General features: G+C 42.2%; 1 protein-coding gene across 5 annotated transcripts in view; it reads right to left on the minus strand.

Annotated features, from left to right (window-relative positions):
• Positions 1-17,734, minus strand: part of TCF12 (transcription factor 12) — a 178,901-nt gene extending 161,167 nt beyond the window's left edge. For 3 of the 5 annotated variants that reach the window (XM_075431890.1, XM_075431888.1, XM_075431886.1), the window contains exons 1-3: positions 17,638-17,734; positions 16,577-16,676; positions 15,772-15,844 (exon numbers count right to left, since the gene is read on the minus strand). In XM_075431890.1, the coding sequence (XP_075288005.1) occupies positions 15,772-15,844; positions 16,577-16,651 (148 nt within the window). In that variant the 5' untranslated portion in view covers positions 16,652-16,676; positions 17,638-17,734. Of the gene's footprint in view, positions 1-15,771; positions 15,845-16,576; positions 16,677-16,908; positions 17,019-17,637 lie in introns of those variants that run through there. The other 2 variants (XM_075431887.1, XM_075431889.1) reach the window with 2 other exon arrangements.
• Between the last annotated feature and the right edge of the window lie 3,474 nt (positions 17,735-21,208).

A 21,208-nucleotide genomic window follows, 5' to 3' on the forward strand; every position in this document is an offset into this window, starting at 1 on the left:
AACATGGTTGATTTTACTGAGGTTTATAGAATGTAAAGCCGCTTTCCACAAAAGCTAGAGCCAAATACAAAACACAACAGTCACGACACGTTAGTTTGGCAAAAGACAGCGTTTAATTTCACGTTACAAAGGATTGTGTGAGGGCCAAGGCACTGTTTTTCTTTTAAAGGACATTTACCTACAAGGTAGGTTCTGCTAACCAAATGTAACTGACCAAAGCACACTCTTAGCATGTAACAACGTATTTGTTTTCAAAATATCTGTAGTGCTTGAAGTCTTCCCCTTTGTCAAGTATTTACTCATCAGTACTTCTTAAACTTCCCCTCGCACACCAAAATTATGATTTAAGAACCATGTATTTCACAGAAGGCTCTATTTAACAGTGTACAACTATTTTTATGACAGAAGAAACAAGTTAAAAAGCACTTCAGGGGAAGGAGAAATTAATGTTTTGAAACAAAGTTCTTCATGATCATTAGGTTAGATCAAATTTGTTTCATAACTTTAAAACACATGCTGTCGTAGCACAACTAGCTTTTCCATCTCTGTTAAAGCATAGGTTCTGCTTACGACATCCCAAAGGGTATTTATTAAGTATTCAGAATACAGGCACAGCAGCAAATGCAGTCACATTCAACACAGCCTCATTTCTTGTTTCAGTCAGAGTAGGTTTTGTCAAAAAACCCACTTGATTACTGAATCTTTTCAGACGACTTGTTACCATATCCATGATTATTAGATCACGGTCATAGGCTAGACACTGGTACGTATATGCAGCTGTCAAAGTGAATTTAATCCATTAAATACAAAGGATAGCTATGGACAGGCCTGTTTTCTGTTTATGTATCAGGAAACCTTTTCAGACTAGTAATTTGCTTCCTTGAAGAAATTTAGACAAATGTATTTAACCGCACTTTCTTATTTGGATTAGATTCAAATCAAATTTACAGAAATGAGAAGCATATGTAATCTGTGAAGGTGTGCTGAAACAGCTTCTAGAACATTGCTATGAATCCTAGACTGAACTTTGCATTACCACATTTTTAAATAACAGAACGTTAAAAAGCTGTAGATACAGTAAGAACTGAATTGAAAAAGAAAAACCCAAGAACTTTATCAGTTTAAGTACTAAATTAAACAAAAGAGAGACACAGAAATTATGTACAAAAGGAGGGAGTGGATATTAACACTGAAAATGTGTGCAAGCTAATTTAACTCTGCTTAGGTCACACGAAGTAATTCCTATTAACCTATTCCATGTCCACCACTTCCCTGAACTGAGGAATTTAAAAAACACTTACTGTATCTTCTACAGTGTCAACACTAGCCCTCATTCCACAGCTGAGGAAACCAGAAAATAGAAAATAAAAAAAAGCAGTTCCTCAAAGGGACATAGAAACTATGCAGCAAAATACGAACTGAAATTTTGCCTCTTAGCTATGTCCTTTAAAACTCAAGATTATCCTGTCTTCATTACACAATGTCATCTTGGCAAAAGGTTTTGATGAAGATATTAATGCCCGCTTTAGCTTTTTTAAATTACAAAAATAACAGCATTAAGTATCGAGTAATAACACATCCTAGGAATCTGCTACTCCTAGTGAATTTCTAGATATGCATGTCCATGAAAAAAGCAATTATGACCAAAAATTTCACATTTTGAAGACTTCATATTTTATTCATAATTAAGTATTCCATATGCCTATAATTTAACAGATCTTATAAAACAGCAGCATTGATGAAAACAAAACCAGAGAATATTGAACAGTATTGAGTATCTCAAGACAGAAGCTCGTTACACAAACTATACGAGCTGCTCATTTCATTTTAGAATCAGTCATCCAAGCATAAAACTCAGAATTAGAATTTCAAACGATGAATACCTAACTTCTCACACTATACTCATTTTAAACATTATCTTTGCTAAGCCTGATGAAATCAGGCCAGTATTAATACATACTTACATATTCAGAACACAATGAGCTTATCTCTATTTCAGTGGAACTATTGCCGCAATCCCAAAACCAGTGCCTACTCAACCAGTATTAATTGATTCAAAGGCTAAAATGACACATAAATAGAACTTTTGTTGGAGCTGTGAAAGACCTTTTTTCCCCAAACACGACTTGAGACCAACTGGCAAAACAGTTAGAGGAAACTTGGGTTATTAATGTTGTGTTCACTTCCAAGGATAGCTAGAGAGCTTCAGTACAGATGTCTGCTGATGCAGCACTAAATTTGCTTAAAAAGGGAAAACAACAACAAGGAGACACCTTGCAGAGTCTAATTCCCTTGGTTCACACTCTCCGTCTAATCAATGCTGACCTCTCCTTGGTGCATGATCTGGTCACCATATGTCAAGGTCACCTACACCACAACTTGTCTGTCCAGGTTAGCCCAACACACGCAGACACTGAACAAGTCCTGTCTTCACTGCTCAGAGCAGCAGCTCAGGAACGCTCCCCAAGGCCTCGCCAACCTGAAACTGTGCCTCCTTCCTACTTCCAGAAAGGGGCAAGACGGGGCTGGGACTAAATAACAAAACCCGAGCTGAAGACCGCTAGTACGACAGGTGCAGACGTCTGCTAGAGCAGGCTGAAAGTGACTTTCAAGTACAAATAAAGTATTAATTATTTCAGTCTTCCTTAACTTCACTTTGAAAGAGAAGAAAGAAGAATGAACTTTTTGTTTAATTCTCATCTGTATCTACTATTTCAGTGAAAGCGATAAAGCTGAAGACTATGTTACACAAAAAGCTGCAAAGGATGGAGCAAGCTACATAGGTAACTTCAGAATTCTTCTCTTCTAGAGGCTCTTTTAGTAATAAAGGAACTCTTAAATATGGAAATCCCAGTCCACATGAAAAAACACGCTGTACAATGTTAATCACATTAATTGTTTCCTGGTCACTTAGAAAAGTTTTCACTTTTTCTTTATATTCCTTGGTCTAAAAATAGTTTGATCTTTTAAATAAGGAAAAAAAAAAATCTCCATTCTCACAGCACATGCAGAAATGGATGTTACTGCTGTCTAGAGCAGTAAAAAAAAAATATAAACCTGATGGGACCCAAGAAATTCACAGCCTTTTCTTAATTTGTAAACAAAAAAATACTTCTACATAAAGATCCATTTGTGTTTGCTGAAAAAGGGAACCGACCTCAGGTATATTTTTCCAAATAAATACAGAACTATACAGCTTGGCAAGTGATTCTCCCCCATTAGTGCGACATTTCGGGTTCTGTAACACAAATAATATGGGAGCAAGGCAACCATTTCACTTAGAAAAAAGGAAAACATCAAGTTGAAAAGCATTACGAGTAAAGCAGCATATTTTCACCACTGTTTTGTGGTAACCAAAATCATGGAGGAAACTCTCTAAAAATATTTTTCTGAAGTACTAAAAGGGACGGACAAGTACTGTAGGAAACAATGAAGTCATACAGTCTTACTTTAGCAATAAACTCTAGTTAGCTGTTACAACAGCTCAATCTATACTATAAATATAAAGTATTTTCTAATTAATATATTATTTAAATATTAAATTGTCCACAGCACAAGATTTTTTAAAAGCTGTAGCTTTACGAACAGGGTCTTCAGCCAACAACGAGCTGTGAAGAAAAGCAAATCATGTATTTTGAAGAAATCTATACTTCCCGCTCTTTTCACTACAGCTATGTGCTCATACTGACAAGGTACTTTCAGATCAATGCACCAAGCACTTCAGGAGATGCAACAGCTCTGCCAATAATCCTGCCTTCAAAAGGACTTCCATTGCTATGGCAACAGCATGTTCTCCAGTATCCAATTCGGGGACAACCTATGACACATACATGAGAGATGGCCAAACTCCGACTGATTCTCACTGCAGCACAAGTCACATGGTCATACACATACCAGTTTTCACTTGCAGAAACACAAGAAGGAAAATCATTTTTTTTAATGATCGTTCACAAGGCACTTAGGTTACCTACAAAAACACTGCATCTTGGAGTAAAAAATGCCATTCACTTTATAGAACAAATACAGACTATTCAAAGGCCAAAAGGAATATAGCCATTAGCAGAGAATATGAACCGCATTACACAGCATCTCCCATATGCAGGCAGTTACCTCTCCTCTGATCCCAACTTCCTCTAACAGAACAGGGGAAAAGGAAAAAAGAAGTGTTAGTACATAGTGAATAAGCAGATGATTGAAGCTGTTATTCAGTACTCAACAAGTATCTTGAAAATATAGTGTATTTAATGACTAAAAAGACACGCATAAATATAAACTCTGGTTTTACTGCATCACTCAAAAGAATGCAATCACTTGTAATGCTCCACCTTCTACCCAGAAATGTATTCACATATGCACAGCCTTGACATGTCTTAACATTTATTCACCTAGCACGCAGAGTTTTAAGCATCCATGCCACATGTATCACTCTTACACTTGCAAGAGTCCGTACACTACTACGTAAGGACCAGCCAGTAATTCAAGCCATTAAAGAGGATAAAAAGGAAATCCAAGTTACATATCCATTTCTGCACTTTAATTACACGACAGTTTTCAAAAAGTAGTGAAAAACCAGCCTGTTATTGCTCCCCTAAGTTCATTCACCCCAGATAGTCAGCTGTGTCTTTCCTGTAACACAAAGAGAAATGTAACAATGTGGCTGCATTCTTTACGCTCCTGGCAACCCTAAAATAGCTTAGCAACCTTTAAAACTACTTCTGGTTGTACAGTACAACGCTCATATGCTGAAGACTAACATACAAGTAGAAACTCTGTGTAAAGACTCACAACCTTCTTTAAAATTTCAGCGGAAGAAAAAAAGTTTAAATTCACTTTTAACGCAGTTGACTACTTCCCACTGTCAAGGGGTTGGCTTATGAAGAGAGAAAAATAACCGGTCCTTTTGCCGATTCAGGAAGGCCTGGAAGACTACTGAGAGAGTATGTTCTGGAGAGGATATGGTCTCACACCCTTTAAAGCCTCTCTCTGCTTCCTGCTGAAGTATCAGGCACTATCCAGCTTGCTTTGCAAGTTGTAATATTACAGATTATTTAAAAAAAAATATTCCAAATAAACTAACAAAATGAACAACTGAGAAAAACAATGAGGGTTTTGGTTTGTTTGGGTTTTTACTCAGTTTTGGGTTTTTGGGAGGTTTTTTGGGTTTTTGTTTGGGTTTTTTTGGTGGGCTGTGGTTTGGGTCTTTGAGTTGAGGAGTTTTTTAAATTCAGCGTTTTACAAGTACTTGCAAGAAAAATACCCAATTCAGATGTTCCTGTCATAAGTAATATTGACGAAGTTCATGCTCCGTGTTTTTGTGTGCTTATTACTGTTCTCTGGCAAGGGAATACGATATCAGAGATATTCTCAAGGTCACCAAAATAAAAGCATTACACAGAGCAGAGAACACATGTCAGACATTACATGCATTTATATGCATAAAGCAGCAGAGATGTGCATTTCTTTTATAAAATCTAAGGGAGACATTTCCGATTTACCATTCAACCCCCTTGCAGCTAAGCGTCGCAAGCACTAATCTTGCACAGACATACTACAAAATACAGCCATTTGAACTCTGCAGTAGTAAGCACCACGCATCACTTTCAGAAATATACAAAAGCTTTTCATTACTCCAAAACTCGGTCATCTTCATTAAATCACCATCTCTTCATAAAAGCTTTGGCTTCGTTTAGCATTCAAGAAGATGAAAGACCAGCTACCCTCCTTATGGATTACTTCTTTATTACAAGAGAATGTTTTGCACGTCAAAAGCAAACATTAAAGGATTAAATGATATTGTCATTTCTGCTCTTGTTTATTTGCAGTGGCCAGTCAATAGAACTGCAAAGAAACAATCAGTGATTATTTTAAGCTGTGTTCTTTTGCAAGGATTATGACTCACAAAGTTGCTGCATAAAGAAACTGGAATGGGACAGGTGTCACATTGAAAATCATCGAAACGTCACAATATAAAAAATGTCTGTCCTACAAGCAAAGCTGTCTGGTTTAATCATTTCGGACAGTAGCCACAATAGCTCGTGGGATAACACCAAGACAACAGTATCTTGCATTCAAATAAACAAAAAATAAAAACACAAACAGCGAATTCCATTCTCCTACACGAGACTAAAAACACTTTAGGATTTTCTGAAGTACATTTAACTCCACAGCATCCTACTAACAGTAAGGCAACACAGTAGAAAATTCAAGAGAGATTTGGTTGCAAGACATCCCTGCAGCATGCAAAATGCAAAATTCAGTGATTTTATCATGCATTCATCCACATCTTTTACGCTTTAAACATGTTTTCCAACAGAACTGAAGAAACCAAGTTTGCAAAGCAATGTTATTTTAAATTAAACTCTCTACATTTTCCTCACACATCATATGCTAATAGGTATGAATCAGACACAGTAAGCTTTATGTTTCACTACATCTTCTAGCTGGTTCCCTTCTTGTTGCCTCTTTCAAGTTAAAAAAAAAATATTTTGGACTTTCAGATAGCTGTGGAACATGCAGAGAGTACATACAAAAACCATCAATGTGCATTCAGTTTTTATTTTAGGTAAGACTTGGAACTGTTCAATAGACTGAAGATTTTGTCTGTAAAGCCTGAACATGGAAGAAGGGAGGAGGACTATAAAACAATTCACTCTCCAAAGACAAAGACACATTAAAATCAGCGATACATTTTGGTCACACTCTAAACAGAATAAGTACAGACACCAGGTAATGCTACAGACCAAGTTCTTGTCCATACTGAATTAAGGGTAAGCTTTGCTTTAAACGCTGTATCATACAACACACAGAACATGCACATTCATGGTCTGACATTCATTGGTATTCCACCCATAAAATGTACACAACTAGAAATGACCAGATTTGGATTTTGTTTTACTAGGTATGTTTTTCTAACAATTAGTTCTGCCTATTCATCTCTGTATTTTAAAAAGGGAAAAAATACACCATCTAAAAAGTCATTTCCACAAATCAAGGCTCAAAATACACTTCCATACAAAACTCCAACCCAGACTAACTTGAGTTTCTCCATGTTACCACTGCTTCATCCTCCTCAGCAGCAGAAAGCTCTGTCAGAGACAAGGCACAAAGTATTTCCTGTAGTTCTGTTCATGCAAAGAAAAGCAGAACAGTGAAAGCAAGTGGTTCAACTTCTTACTAGATCTTTACATAACTAATAACCTGATCAAGACACGGAGATACCACCATTTCTGCAGCTACAACTGGCACAGAAAAAATGAGTCCACAATGTCAAAAAAGTAGACTTGAAAAGCGTAACGTAAATGTCTCACATGCTTACAAAAATCAATAGGGGCAACATCTGTAGAACTTCAGGAGCAAAAAATTGGGTCCACTATAAAGTAAACAAGATTTACTTCAGGAAAAAAATCACTAATGCAAAACTGTCAGCTACATGTAAAAAATATCTAACTATTTTCCACTTATCAATAAAGAGATATTGCATGTAATACCAGAACCGTACACTTTTTACGTTCTTTTTTAAATGCAATTCTATAATGTGAGCAGTTTTTGACGTTTTCCATAGCGCTAATATGGAAGTGCACAACCTCCCTCTCCAAGAGAAACCTTTCTTAGTTTTATGCTGAGGTTTTACTCACATTCCTAGAGAGCATTACGCTACTAACAGGGCTGTAAACCCTTTTTATCAAGTGTCTTTCCTTTTCCAAGTACTTCCTTAAAATACCAGCAACAATTATTCTGCTGCAATCAAGGAAGATTTTTCTGCATTATACTGGGAAGAACACGAAGTTTATTTCACTTGAAGCCATTTCAGTTCCTTCTTTAAAAAAAAAAAAAAAAAAAAAAAAAAAGAAAAATCACATCCCTGGAACACAAGAAGAATCTAACAAAGTCCTAAAGATTGATTTGGTACATTTTAGCCTGATTATCCTTGAAGACAGTGAGATATTATTAAATATAACAAAAGCTGCTCTTTCTGATCATTCTTGGTATTCAGTTAACATCTTCACCAAAAAAGTATGTCCTTTATGTTTTTGAATGTTGTGTTTACAAACACAGCTTTGTTTTACAAATGAAAAAAACAAGGCATTCATTCAAGACGTTAAAAAAATATCATTATCTCATCTTAGACTCATAGCAGAAAAATAAAACTTGCCCCTTCAACCACTAGTAAATAACGTATCGTAGTATTTTAAAGAGTCCACAAGTACTTCCAAATCATCAGGTTGAGGCATACAATACAAGTGGGGACTTCTAGACTTCCATATTAATAAAAACCCAACAAATTGAAGGAGTGGCCATCACTACTTAAGACAGAAAAAAAACCCCATAGACTAAAAAAACATTTGCTGTCCTTAGAATGCTAATTATGCACTGAAATCATACTTTTCCACCTTTTCTTACAATGCCTAATAACCAAAAAAGTGATTAAGGTGTATACACAATTTAAAACTAGTTAGGAGTGTCTGATAACAATCTCCATCAATAATTCACATGCAGAAGAAAATCGTGTCTCTTCTTATTTCTTTATTATTTAAATTTAGTGACTTCCTCATAGAACATACAAAACATACAAAACTAAACAACACTAATCAAATTTTGTTATACACTCCTGAAGAAGTGCCAACACATTAGACAATGACTCTGAAAAGAAAAAAACTTTTTAGAGAACATACTTTATTCAGTGAAGTCATTTATTGAAACTGAATTTTCAGATATGATGAACTAGTATTTACACTGAAGGAAATTTAAGATAGAAGACTAGAAGATTTATTTATTACACCACATTTAATAAATTTTATAAAGCTTCTAAAAATGCTCATTGCTATTCCCCAAAACCATAATCCTTCAACATTACAGTAATAAAAAAAAAAAAAGAACTGCATGTCCAGTCAAGAAAAGTCAGCTCGAGGTCTAGTAAACTACTCAAGTTTCTCCACTTCTTTCAATTTAAAATATAGTCTCCACAAACTCCAATCTTACTAAGTGGTATAGTATTATATTAGTGTCTTCAACATCCTTCCGTTCATAAATAAATACACACAATTTTCAACCATGAAAAATTACACAACACCTTTAGCAACTTACAGAAAATACAGTTTACTGAGTTTATAGTATGGTATATAGTAGATTAACAGAAACCATATAACAGTATCTATAGGCACAACTATGGATAAAGTTGAATTATCCGAGACAAACAGCCGTCATACCAACTTGATAGCAAAATGACTAAGGGGTTAAGTCCCTTTTGTGTGACAGCTGGAAAGAAGTGGGGGGAAGGGGAACTTTGGCATGCATGTATGAATGACAAGCTTTTAACATAAAATTCCCTTGCCAAAGAAAAAGACCACAAACAAGTAAAACAATAAAAAAAAAAAAAATCAAACCTCAGCAAAAGCTACAGACATAATAAAATTTCTATAGTAATTAAGGGACCGAGTACAAGTTCAGCTGCCATTAAAGGACACACAACTACATAAGAATCTCATTTATCCTTCTCTTTAAGGAAGAGGAACTCCTCCGATGACACGCAATTTGTCCTCAGCCTCTTTTCAGGATTCCTCCTCCGCTTCACTCAAACTCTTGGATCTCGTGTTTACATTGATATCAACACTGCTCTCTGGGTAAACCCAAAAATACAGTGACCAGCAATTTCAAATCATGTTCTTTCCCACGTGCCATTAAGACCACCCTCCAAAGCATCTGGATACTCTTCACCACTTACAGTAGGTCAGAAAAATTTGGCCGACCAAAGAGCTACTGGCCGGGGTGGAGGCCAATGGCGGAGGTGCCCCATCCACACCGGGGAAGGACAAGGCACTACTGTGACCCCAGACCTTCTGAAGCCACCTTGCAAAGACCCCCCTCACCTCACGAGACGGCAACGTTTGCATAGGGACTGGAGGTTGGATGCTGTGCTTGTAAACACAGCGACCACATCGCTGCTCTCACCCAGGGAACACTAATTGCTGGAAACAGGAGATCAACTTTTCGAAGGAATGCTTCCCACCTGCCAATACAGCAAAAGTTACACTTGACACTGTTAATAAGGGAAACTGTATCTCTAAACAGAAGACAGGCCAAACGCTACTAAAAATTCTAAAATTAGCTATTTGGAAGACAGCAAGGAACTTCTGACCAACTGACATGAGGTTCAAACCATCCCTTTAAGGGATAACAGCCATTTCAAAGCCATAGCCAATGGCAATAAGAGATGGACAAACACCTACTTATCTGCTTACCAAGCTACATTCAGAACACCTTACTGTTCCACCAGCTTTCCCTTTTCTTTTTAAAAATCACAAAAAACCTTAGTATCTCACGCGACCGCAAACACCTTGCGAGAGACTGTCTGCTTTCAAGCTGGGTTCTCAGTTCCCTCCACCTGTCCAACATTTTTTTTTCTCTCCTCCTGTTTCTTAAATGGGAGCATGGAAGCAGTTACTTAGCCCTTTCATATGCTGTACTTTTCAAGACTTCACAGAGTAAGTGTCTGATAATTTATCTTTCCAAAGGCAAGGGGTGGAGGAAGAGACAGCAATAGTGAGACAGAGGCTGCCAACAGCCAAGCTACAGAGTCACATACTTACGGCTGCATCACTCTGCCAGGTTTCTAAATGCAACAGGTGAGGGACCCAGACCAACATCTCCATCTCACTTGCATTTGGCCCATTTGAAGGGTAATCCATGGGTCTCCTCTACCAACAACTTGAGGGGAAAGCAGCTACGGACACCTTTCTGCCTTCAGGCACAAGGCTTCTGTCACTCTTCCCAGGCTCTTCGGAAGAGTTGACAGAATTTAGCACACCTCAGATCCAAGATGAAATACCAGGTTACAAGGTCTGATGGTTCCCTTTTAATGGAGTTAGGGGGCAAACTACATATTAAACATAAAAACAATTAAAAAGCTACATAGCTGCATGACCTCATGTTTATTTTAACAGGCCACCCTAGATTCCTGGCATTTAACACACAATAAGCTTATCTTCATTTGAACAACAAACAAAACTACACAGGATCATAATGTATTTTAGATTATAAAACCACAAATATGTATCAAATTCCTGAAATCTAGGCCTTTTTTTTTTTTTATTCAAAAGAGTCTGTCATAACCTACCACATTGTAAACCACAATGATGTGACTACACGAGACCTCTCCTCAACTCCTTAATTCAGGGATTAGGAGCAGGCCCCGGGCATTTCCTACACCTCAACAGGAGACAGCACCAGAAACACACAGAGAATGGTATCAGAGGACTGATTCTTCTTAGGAATCACAGTTCCAACAGAAAGACAGACAAATAATGTGTTTGGAAAGGTTAGGAGCACTAATTTGCATACATAAAAAGTCTCATCTTTCTGCAGTTTTCTCCAAGGCTGTGATTTGGCTGTCAGAGTTAACAGTGCCTTTTCTCTTCAACATTTGCTGTAGATTAATGAACACAGCATTCAAAACATCCAAACACTGTCCATCCAGGTAACTCTCCCAAGTTGTTTTTTTTTGTTGGGGGTTTTTTGTTTGTTTGTTTTACAAGGAACTGCTGGTGCAAAACTATAAAGGAAATAAGAGTTTATGGAACTGACAAATAGTAATCAAGTCAAGTTTTGCTGATTTTGGAAACAGTTTGGTAACTTAACGGACTGCTAAAGAATTGCCATTGTGTCCAGTCTCAAGACACGTGGTCCTAATTTAGGGACACTCAGGTTAATGGCAGGCTATCATTTTAAATGGTCTTTGCATCAAGCCACTAATTAGTGGCCTATCCCAATCCACTCCTTGCAAACTCAGTGCATTAGCAGAGAGAAGTGGAAAGCGCAGTCTCTTGCATGTGCACAAAAGGGGACCAAGTCAACAGGAACAGGTATCTCAACAGACCCATTCAGAAGCTTTTTTGCACATAGGTCTAGTATGAGGAATGTCTGGGTATACACAGGATTTGTGCCCAAAATTGGCCACACACAAATGTGTATACTCATTTTTCACAAACTTCAGAAGAATCTCACAGGCAAGAGAAGTGTCATATTTGGACAACTTAGCTCTTGAACCATACCTCTTTAAACTGTCACCACTTTGTTTTCTGTTAGACATCCACATGATCTCACTTCAGCTTCTTGACTGATACCTCGCATATGCACATGGCGCAGCCACATGCAAAAACAACGCCATTGGTACAACAGGGATACAAAAACTGAAGATAGTAGGCCCACATAGGAAAATATTGTCTCAGATATCTTCTTCTATAACACCTAAGAAGTTCTTTGCAACAGGAAAAAAAAAGGGTGAGGGTATTTTAGGGTAATTATACCCGAGATTAAAAAATTTCAATCAAACGAAGAATTGAAATTGAGATCAAACTAACTGGGACCCACGGGAAAATTGCACTATTATCGCCTGTGGCAGGCATCTGAATATTGTGACTGGATTTTAATGGAGTTACTGTAATAAATAGAGGGCACTGGGCAAAACAGGTAACCGTCCAGGTTTGTACTGGCTTACTTCTTGTTGTTTTGACAAAAGCAAAACAAAGCATTGTAAATCATAAACACTGCTATTAAACCATAGTAGCAACAGAGAAAATTTAACTTTCAATAAATTTGAAAAAAAAGCCTGATTAAAAAGCCCGATAGAGCATATCTCTGACCCTTGCCTTCTTATTCTACGATTTCTAAGACAGAAATGGCTTTATTCTCACAAGTCGGGTTTGGAGGAGTTAAGAATGGGGAGTTCTGTTTTAAACAAGAGGCAATTACAACAGGTATGACAAGGAATATTTTGTGGCTTAACTCACTGCCTTACGTATCAGGTTACTTTTACAATATGTTTATTTTCACCAGTAGTCTGACCAAGTTATTTGACTTTATTGGCAGCTTACACGACTTACTGTCATAAGATACTATGATATACCAGATTAGTTCACTTATTTCATCTGCAGCTTTCATTCGTAACTGATTGACCTGTAGAAAGCAAGTCTGCCCCAACACCAGACTTCAACCATCTTTTAATCAGACACAACGTTCATATGTTAATCCATGACAGTATTTTCTTACAAATCACAGATAGCAGTCATATTAGCTGTTTCATTTATGCAACTCAGTTATACATATTTTTACAGCATAATCAACAAAAATATTGCAGAATTATACCAGACTGAGTTTGTTACATCAGAATTAATAACATACACCCTAGTACTTCCAACAGTTCACAAAGCTACATCCGAAAAACAAACAGAACTTAACCATCCTTGAACAGCAACTAATTTGTCCTTTCAAACTGGGGGCCTGGGGGGTGGCAAGGAAAATGCATCATGAGTATTCCTTCCTTCTAAATCTAATTTTTCTAGAAATATACAGTCTTCAGAGCCAGGCAGACAAGCAATTGATTTTCACCTACTTAATGGGGGCCATTAGGTTGCATCATTGGGGGGGGTGGGGGGACAGGGAAGTGTTTTCAGATTTGCTTAAGTGAGAAAAAAGGGGCTCTATAATAACAAACAATAAACACATTGTTATTCCAAGTAAGAATAGGGAAACACTTTCCTTTAGTATAGTTGTAAAGACATCAGAAAAATAAAACAACTGAGTTTAACGGGAAAGATACCAAAGCAAGCTTCCACTTCTGTAATTGCCATCAAAATCACAGAAAGTCTCTGTAAGAGGTAGTATCATCCCACAGTCAAAGAAAGAAATAATAAAGTACTTTTTACTAATCTGTGCATACTGTGCTTTTTGCTACTAGATAGCTCACAGGAATAAATACCTCCACCTTTCATATGTCTCTTTAAAGAACGACCTCTAGCAGAAAAAAAAAGTTTTTAAACATTGTTTATCCTAGAAGTTACAGAACACTTGAAATTAAAGCAAGACCACAATTAAATCAGAGGGCTAGAGATTAAGTGCCTATAGTTCGTCAATGATCTTAAGATAGCCTTTCTACAACACTTCACACTGACTCAGAACACAACTAATATGGAAGTTTGTCAGCTCTCACTCCTGCAGAGTAATCCCCCTAGCTCAAGGTTTAGGTCGTAACATTACAAGCGTCAGGCCATTTAATCCCACTAACCAGCAAACCTCTACAACTGGAAATGTTTTAAATTAAAACCCACAACAATATACCATTATCTTTCCAAGGGGAATTCAGCCGAGGCTGTATAGCGTGTTTGACAGCTGCAGTGTATTGCTCATGACTGGTACTGATGTGATGATGTATCATATCAGTACAGAAATTCAAAGAGCCAACAAGACTCTTTCTCCCAAACAGCTAAGTATTCTGGCATTCTCTCTTTTTTCTGAGCCGTTCAACGAAAGAAAGGGAAACCCACAAATAGGGCAAGCTGCATTACCTACCACTGATCTAAGGGCTAAATTAAAAATATGTTATTATTCAACAGAAAATTATTCTACTTGTTCAGGAAAAGCAAGGGGAAAGGGGGGGGGGGAATGCTCAGGCTCTGACCCCCATAACATATTTTAGCTGCCCAAATGTCTTAAAACAAGCTTTTGAGAAACAACTGTCTTGAATATTTGTATTTAAAAAAAAAGAAAAAATATTAACTACATTGTATGTGGATTTGCTATCTTACTACTGCCAGTAATTTAAACTTGAGGTACTTTCAAAGAGTAAGTCAAAATCACTTATGTGTTTCAGGAGAGAAAAAGTAAAATGCTTCTTCGAGAATGTTACAACATTCGCCACATATTTTCATTAAATTAAATGTGGGAGGTAGCCTCTGAAAGATCTGCAAAATTATACGATTCGGAAGTTTTAAGCTGTTTCTCAAAACAAAAATTCTAAAGTGTCACTACAATGCAAGGTGTCACTGGGAGCCTCAAAGTAACAGCTCTGATGATGTAAGAGGCAAACAGGTGACATAGCGGCAGACTTTCAAGCAACTACTTGACTCCTCTACTGGCATTCTAGAAATTTATTTTCATAAACCTTAACTAAAAACACAAACATTGCTTTGTTGTATTCATAAAAAAAAAATCACTTCACTGTATTCACAGAAAACAGGTATACATAAAAAAGAACAAAACACCTTACCAAGTAGTTACTTTAGTTTGTCTTTTTTAAGCAATAATAAATACATCCTTTACAAGAATGATACAAAGCATCTGTTAAGAAAAACCGCACTTTTTTCCTACTACAGGCTCAGCCTAAAAACCTCTGAAAACAGCCATTAGGTGGACCTCACTGAAAAGACACTGAAGCCACAAATACACGCAACGTGCAAATAGAGCTACTCATTTTCCAGATGCATCGATAAAGGTTCCACATGAGAGAACTCTGTCAAGACTTGAGAACTACCCAGTACTAGAAAAATGTATTATCTTACATCTTCCTTAAGATCTGCATTTTAAAATACATCCTTGAGTTAGGAGTACTTCATTACTTGGCTTTTTACTTAAGTGTCTGCCCCTTTCATTCAGGGGCCAGGAAATGCTTCAACTGAACACATAGGTTTGATTTTATCAGACAAACAAAAACAAAGAAGCCATTTATCTTTAACACAGCAGATACACAGACAACTCGCCTGTCAGTACGACCAGAGATACTCAGCACTTCACTGTACCGGGACAAGTAGTCTAAGGCGCACAGAGGAAAGCTGCGCCTAAAGTTAACAAACTGTGTTGCAAACTCAGATCAAAGCAGCACATCTCCGATTAATGTGAACATCTTATGAGAATATGCACAAACGAAAGATTACCACACTCTGAGCACACAAACATCAAGCCCTAGCTACAGGAACTCTACGTATCTCGGATGCATCCTACCTGATCCACTGAACTGGCTGCTTCCTAGCGTAGTTGGTCTGGTTTTCCCACTATTAACAGGTGGGGAAAACATCTGCAATGCAAGAAAAAAAAAAAGACGCGTTTAAATTGTGCTGAATAATTAACGTAAACTTAAGAAAAATGTTAATAGAAAACAACTACGTGATTCATTTTTCCGGTAGAAAATCAACACAAAGTAAGATGCGCTTTTAGACCCACAAAACCAATAAACTAACGTACTCTTTGAAATTTATTAATACCACTAACGTATCTTTTCTACATGAACACAACTGTAAAAAAATTAAAAGGAGACCTACTACTACTACAGCAATTTTAAGTAGTCATATCTTAAACTTTGCTGCTCAGAATACCTTTCTCAGTGGTCTGTACGCTTACAGCCACTGGATAAAGACAACTTTGGAGAGGCAGTAGTTTTCTATCACATTTATAAATCAAGCACCTCTCTGAAACGTTAACGTCTCACACAGAAAATACCTACAATTCTCTAAGCCAAACTTACTATAGAAACTACCAATGAATAACCTCTCTTCTTCATGGGCATTAAATTTTCTTTTGTTTTTTTTTTTAAAAAAAAAGAAGGGGGGGAAAAGCACCAAAGTAGCAGCGCCCCACACATGCCAGCTTAACAAACGTTAATTATTAGATTACGCCATCAGTGGGTCAGCCCGATTTTAACCAGTTAAACCAATTGACCCAGCTGGCATTAGAGCGTTAAATCTGGAAGTCGAGACGCGACACCGCCGCGGAGGTGCCCAGCCCAGCCCCGCCGCCGGGCAGGCCGTACCGCGCTGAAGTCCAGCAGGTCGCTCAGCTCCTTGTCGGTCCCTATCGCGGCCATCCTCTGCTGCTGGGGGTTCATCCTCCGCCACTCCTCCGCTCACCGCCTGCGCGCAGGGAGAGAGCCGCGGGCAGCGCTCACCGCCGGGAGGCCGGGCACCGAGCGGGGCAGGGCCGGGGAACGCCGGGGGCCCCGCGCCACCGGGCCGACGGGAACGGCCGGCGCCTGCCCCCGCTCCCCAACTCTCCTCAAGTTTCCCCTCTCCCCCGCCGCCCGGAACCGCCCCCCCCCCGCAGCGACCCAGCGGCGCGGCCCCAGCGGGAGGCGGCGTGACTCACCGCCGCCGCAACAATGGGCCCGACCCGCGCGGCGGGGCGCGCCTCAGCGCAGCCATCGCGGCCGCCGCATTCTCCCCGCACGCGGGCCGCCACCGCCGCTCCGCGATCGGGACCGCGGCGGGCCGGGAGCCGCCCCCGCGCGCCGCGCGCGCACACGCGGCGGGGGACAGGCGCGCGCGCCGCCGCCGCCGGGCTGCGGGGCGGGGGTAAGAGGGGCGAGGGGTGGAATGCGCGTGCGGCGGGGGACGGGCGCGCGCGCGGCGGGAGGGGCGGCGGGGCCCGCGCCTTCCCTTGTGCCCGGCGGGCACCCCGGGGGAGCGGCGGGGGCGCCGCGGCCCCGCTCCCCGCCCAAGTTTCGGAGCCGCCCGGCGCGGCAGGGCCGGGTCTGCCGCCCCCGCCACCCTCCGCGCGTGCCGCGAGCCGCGCGGCGCCCAACGCGCGCCCCGCACGCCGCCCGCGGGGACTCGCTCCTGCCCGGGGCCGAGCGCCGCAGCCCGGCCGGGGACCGCGGCCCGCCACCCGGCCCCGGCTGCCGCCCCCCGCGCTCCCCGGCGGCGCCCCTGCCCCTCCGTGGCCTGCCCGCCGCGGCCCCCGGGCTGCGCCGCTCCCGCCCGGCCGCGGCCCCCGGCCCCCCGCCGCCGCCTCTGCCCCTGCGAGTGCCCGGCCGCCGCTTCCCTCCCCCCACCGTTCTCTCCCAACTTCTCCCGGCCCCTCATCGCCCGTGTTTACCTGCTGCCCCCCGTACGCTCCGGTGACCAGGGCCGGGCCGGCGGCAGCGGGCGGGCCGCGGGCTGGGTGGGAGGTGACGAGCCGGGCGCTCCCCCCCCCCCCCCCCCCCGCTGGAAGGAACTTGTGGGTTTCCCTCAGGCAGACATTTTTTTGCTTACAGAGCCTCAGCACCACGTTAGCGGCTCCGGCTCCGTATCCCTCCGCGCCGAGCGCCGCCGCGGCCTTAACCCTTGACGCGCCGCGCAGGCGGGAAGCGCCGCCGCGCTGGTGGGGCCTGGGGGCACCCTTCAGAGCGCCGGGGGGGGGTGGCGGCGGGGCCCGGGGGCCGCCGGCGGCGCCGCGCAGGAGCCCGGCCGGCGGGGAGAAGCGGGATCCCGCGCAAGGCAGCCACGGAAAGGTGCACGCACGGGGACGGACCCCTCCCCACTGCCGCGTGTGGCAAGGCAGCCGCGCACGGGCCCCACGACACCCGACCATCGCACTCGGCCCGAGGCGCGCACCCTCGAGGTGCCTGGAGGCTGTTCCCCCCCCCGCTGCGCCGTCTCGCTTCGCTGATGGAAATCACCCGTGCGGTGCCTCGGGCTTTGAACCCTCACCAGCGGCTCCCTCGAACCCGCGCAGGGAGCGCCGCAGCCCGTCCGAGCCCCGGCACACGCGTGTCAACACGCGAACGCCCGCCCGCACCAGCTCCGCAGCCCTGCCGCGCGCGGGGCGCGGGAGGCGGCTCAGCCCACGGGGCTGCGTGCGGGGACGGGGACGGGGCCGGGCCGGGCCGAGCCGGGCCGGGCGCCCCAGCGGAGCGGCAGCGGGGCCGGCGCTCGGTCTGCCGAGCCTGCAGAGCCCCCCGGCGGCACCGACCCGCCACCGTCCGCCAGCCCCGAGCCGGGTCGGGCCGACCTGCGCTCCCCGCTGGCAGCGAGCGCGGGAGGACAGCCCCCGCGGCGGCTCTCGGCCCGTCGGAGCAGGGGGACGGACGGACACCGGGCACGCCGGAGAGTCCGGACGGCTCCCGGGAAGCGCCGGGCGGACGGGCGCGGGGCAGCGGCCGCCCCTCAGAGCCCGCCCCGGGGCTGGGGAGCGGCGGGCGGCGCGGGGGGGTCTGCAGCCCGCGGCCTTCCCTCCCGCCCGCTCTGCCCGCCGGCAGATCCCGCCTGCCCGAGGGACCAACCTACCCCCCCGGCAGAGGCAAACGGGAGATTCGGGAGCCTCAACACATTCTCCTCTGGTTTCCTCCCGTACACGCCGTGTGCTGGCTGATCATCTGGCCTTGTGATGCCATGAATATTCATATATTTGCCACTTAGAAATGCAGGAAGCAATTTGTATTAAAACATCAACACCATGACTTCCATTCTCTGTGCCCCCGAGGGACATAAGTATGTACTTTTCCCCTTTGATGTATAAATAATACTTGAGAGGAAAGCGCCCAGTGACAGAGATCATTATGCATTTCAGGAGGAATGTCCTTCAACATGTTTTAGTTACAAGGAAGATCCCCTATTTACATACCGTGAAAATATCATTGTTTCTCTTGAAGCGTTATTTTTTAATCAGTATGGGTATTCAGTACCAGTACAGCTGCAACACTGGTAAGCATTGATTAGAGAACTGACTAAATCTAAAGAAGGTGGAAGCAATAATGCTAACAATTTTTTGTACTGTTGTGTAACCATATTAAAATTAAAAGTTAATTTTAAATACAATACTTTTTATTTGTCCTCTGACCAAAAGTTTTAAGGTTCACAGTCACAGGCTTTTATTTGCAGTTAGAAGCTTTCAGTGGAAGTTGATATATCCACATAATCCATGACATAGGGGCTAAATATACAGAAAATATCGCAAGATACTCCATTTGGTCCACGGTGACAGGTCACTTTCTCATGCAGATGCTGGCAGTGAACGCATTCGTTACCAAAAGTCACATCACGGCAGCCATTCTTCTGCATCGCCTCTCTATGGGCTAACCGTCCTCTTCGAAAAACTTCATTTCCAGGCACCTGTAGAAAAATGACCAGAACATAAATGAAGTTTCCAGAAATGACTTAGCAAGTACCCAGGGCCCCAGGGAAGGTATACTTTGGCCCGAAATATACCGTGAGTCTGACCTAAAGAAGATTGCTCTGGGGAGCCAAAATTGTAACAAGTTGGCCAGTTCAGAAACTTCAAGAGACTCATGCAGGTAGCTTGACTAAAGCTGTTGTGAAAATCCGTAACTATCACATCCTGCACTGCAATAAAATTCTACAAAGAGATTTAACCTCATGATTCCTGGGTATTGAACATCACATGCCACATCGGTCAGATCGGGAATCTTTAACCTATTCAGTTTTTCACCTCTCTTCACGTAACACTGCTCAGAATTAACATGTACACTTGAAAGGTCGAGGCACGATATTCTGTGTCCATGCAACACTGTCTTTCACCCATTCTCAAGCTGCTACTTACTCAGTAACCTTTCATCTCTGTCGCACCCTGTAAATTCTTCCTGTTCACTGCAAAGATAGGAGTTTAAAAAAAAAAAAAAACAACATTGTGTATCCTTATCCTGTCATAGTCACACACAGAAAATGAAACAGATCTAACACTGTGGTCAACATCCAAAAACCAAACCACCAACAAAAAACCCAAAACAAGCAAACTCGCTACTTTTAGCTATTTAGAGATCTTTATGACAAAATATGACCAAGTAAGACTTCATAGATTTAAAAACATTTGAAGAAATAGGTATCTGAAAGCTGGTTTGGACAATTGCAACAGTTCTTCATTGGCAACAAAGAAAATACTTCCAGTTTCATTCCTGCTTCAACCCCTAGCTACAGTTCTTTCCTCACACGTGCAAATGCGGCAAACGTACTACACAAACCATACAAAAATGAAAAACTTCCAGTTTTGCTGTGACACAACGGTACATTCCTTGTACATTACACAGAAGGCTGAAATGGTACTGTCTTCTGCAACTGTTAAATCCCTTTTTTCTTTCACTTCTCTGAAAATAAAAGGTCTTCGCTAGCTAGGGAGCAACGGATCAGATGGATAGCACAGAACTATGGGAGCAACCGTAATCATAAACCATTTTGCTAGTGATTTCACGAGCAAAGGCTCTAGCAATCAGGGCTGAATTCCTGAAGGTGCTTTCCCAATCATATCATAATCAGTGAATTTTCTATCACAATAAATTAATTTCTTAGTCTTGTGGATAAATACCCTTTGCTTAGAGAACTCTTCGTTCTGTCGTGGAGTAGTGCAAGCAATATGCCGGTAAACCCACGCACACAAAGCCATCAGTGAACTCCAGACTCTGACAGAGCATACAACACAGCAGTAAATCTTTGTGGTAACAGCCCTGACAGCTGATCTACCAACATCAATATGGTCAGCCACCAACCAGAGCAATCAGGGAATTGCTAATTGCCAGATGGCGATGGCAACATTCTTCCACACGCTTCAACATGGCCATGAAAATGAAGAATTACATACAGGACATAAAAAAAATTCAGAGGAATATAAAAACCTAAACACTTGAGCACAACCCCCTGAAAATAATCACACTTATACACTGCTTCCACAGCCT

Source organism: Opisthocomus hoazin, chromosome 10, assembly GCF_030867145.1.
Source record: "Opisthocomus hoazin isolate bOpiHoa1 chromosome 10, bOpiHoa1.hap1, whole genome shotgun sequence".
Lineage (NCBI taxonomy): Eukaryota > Metazoa > Chordata > Aves > Opisthocomiformes > Opisthocomidae > Opisthocomus > Opisthocomus hoazin.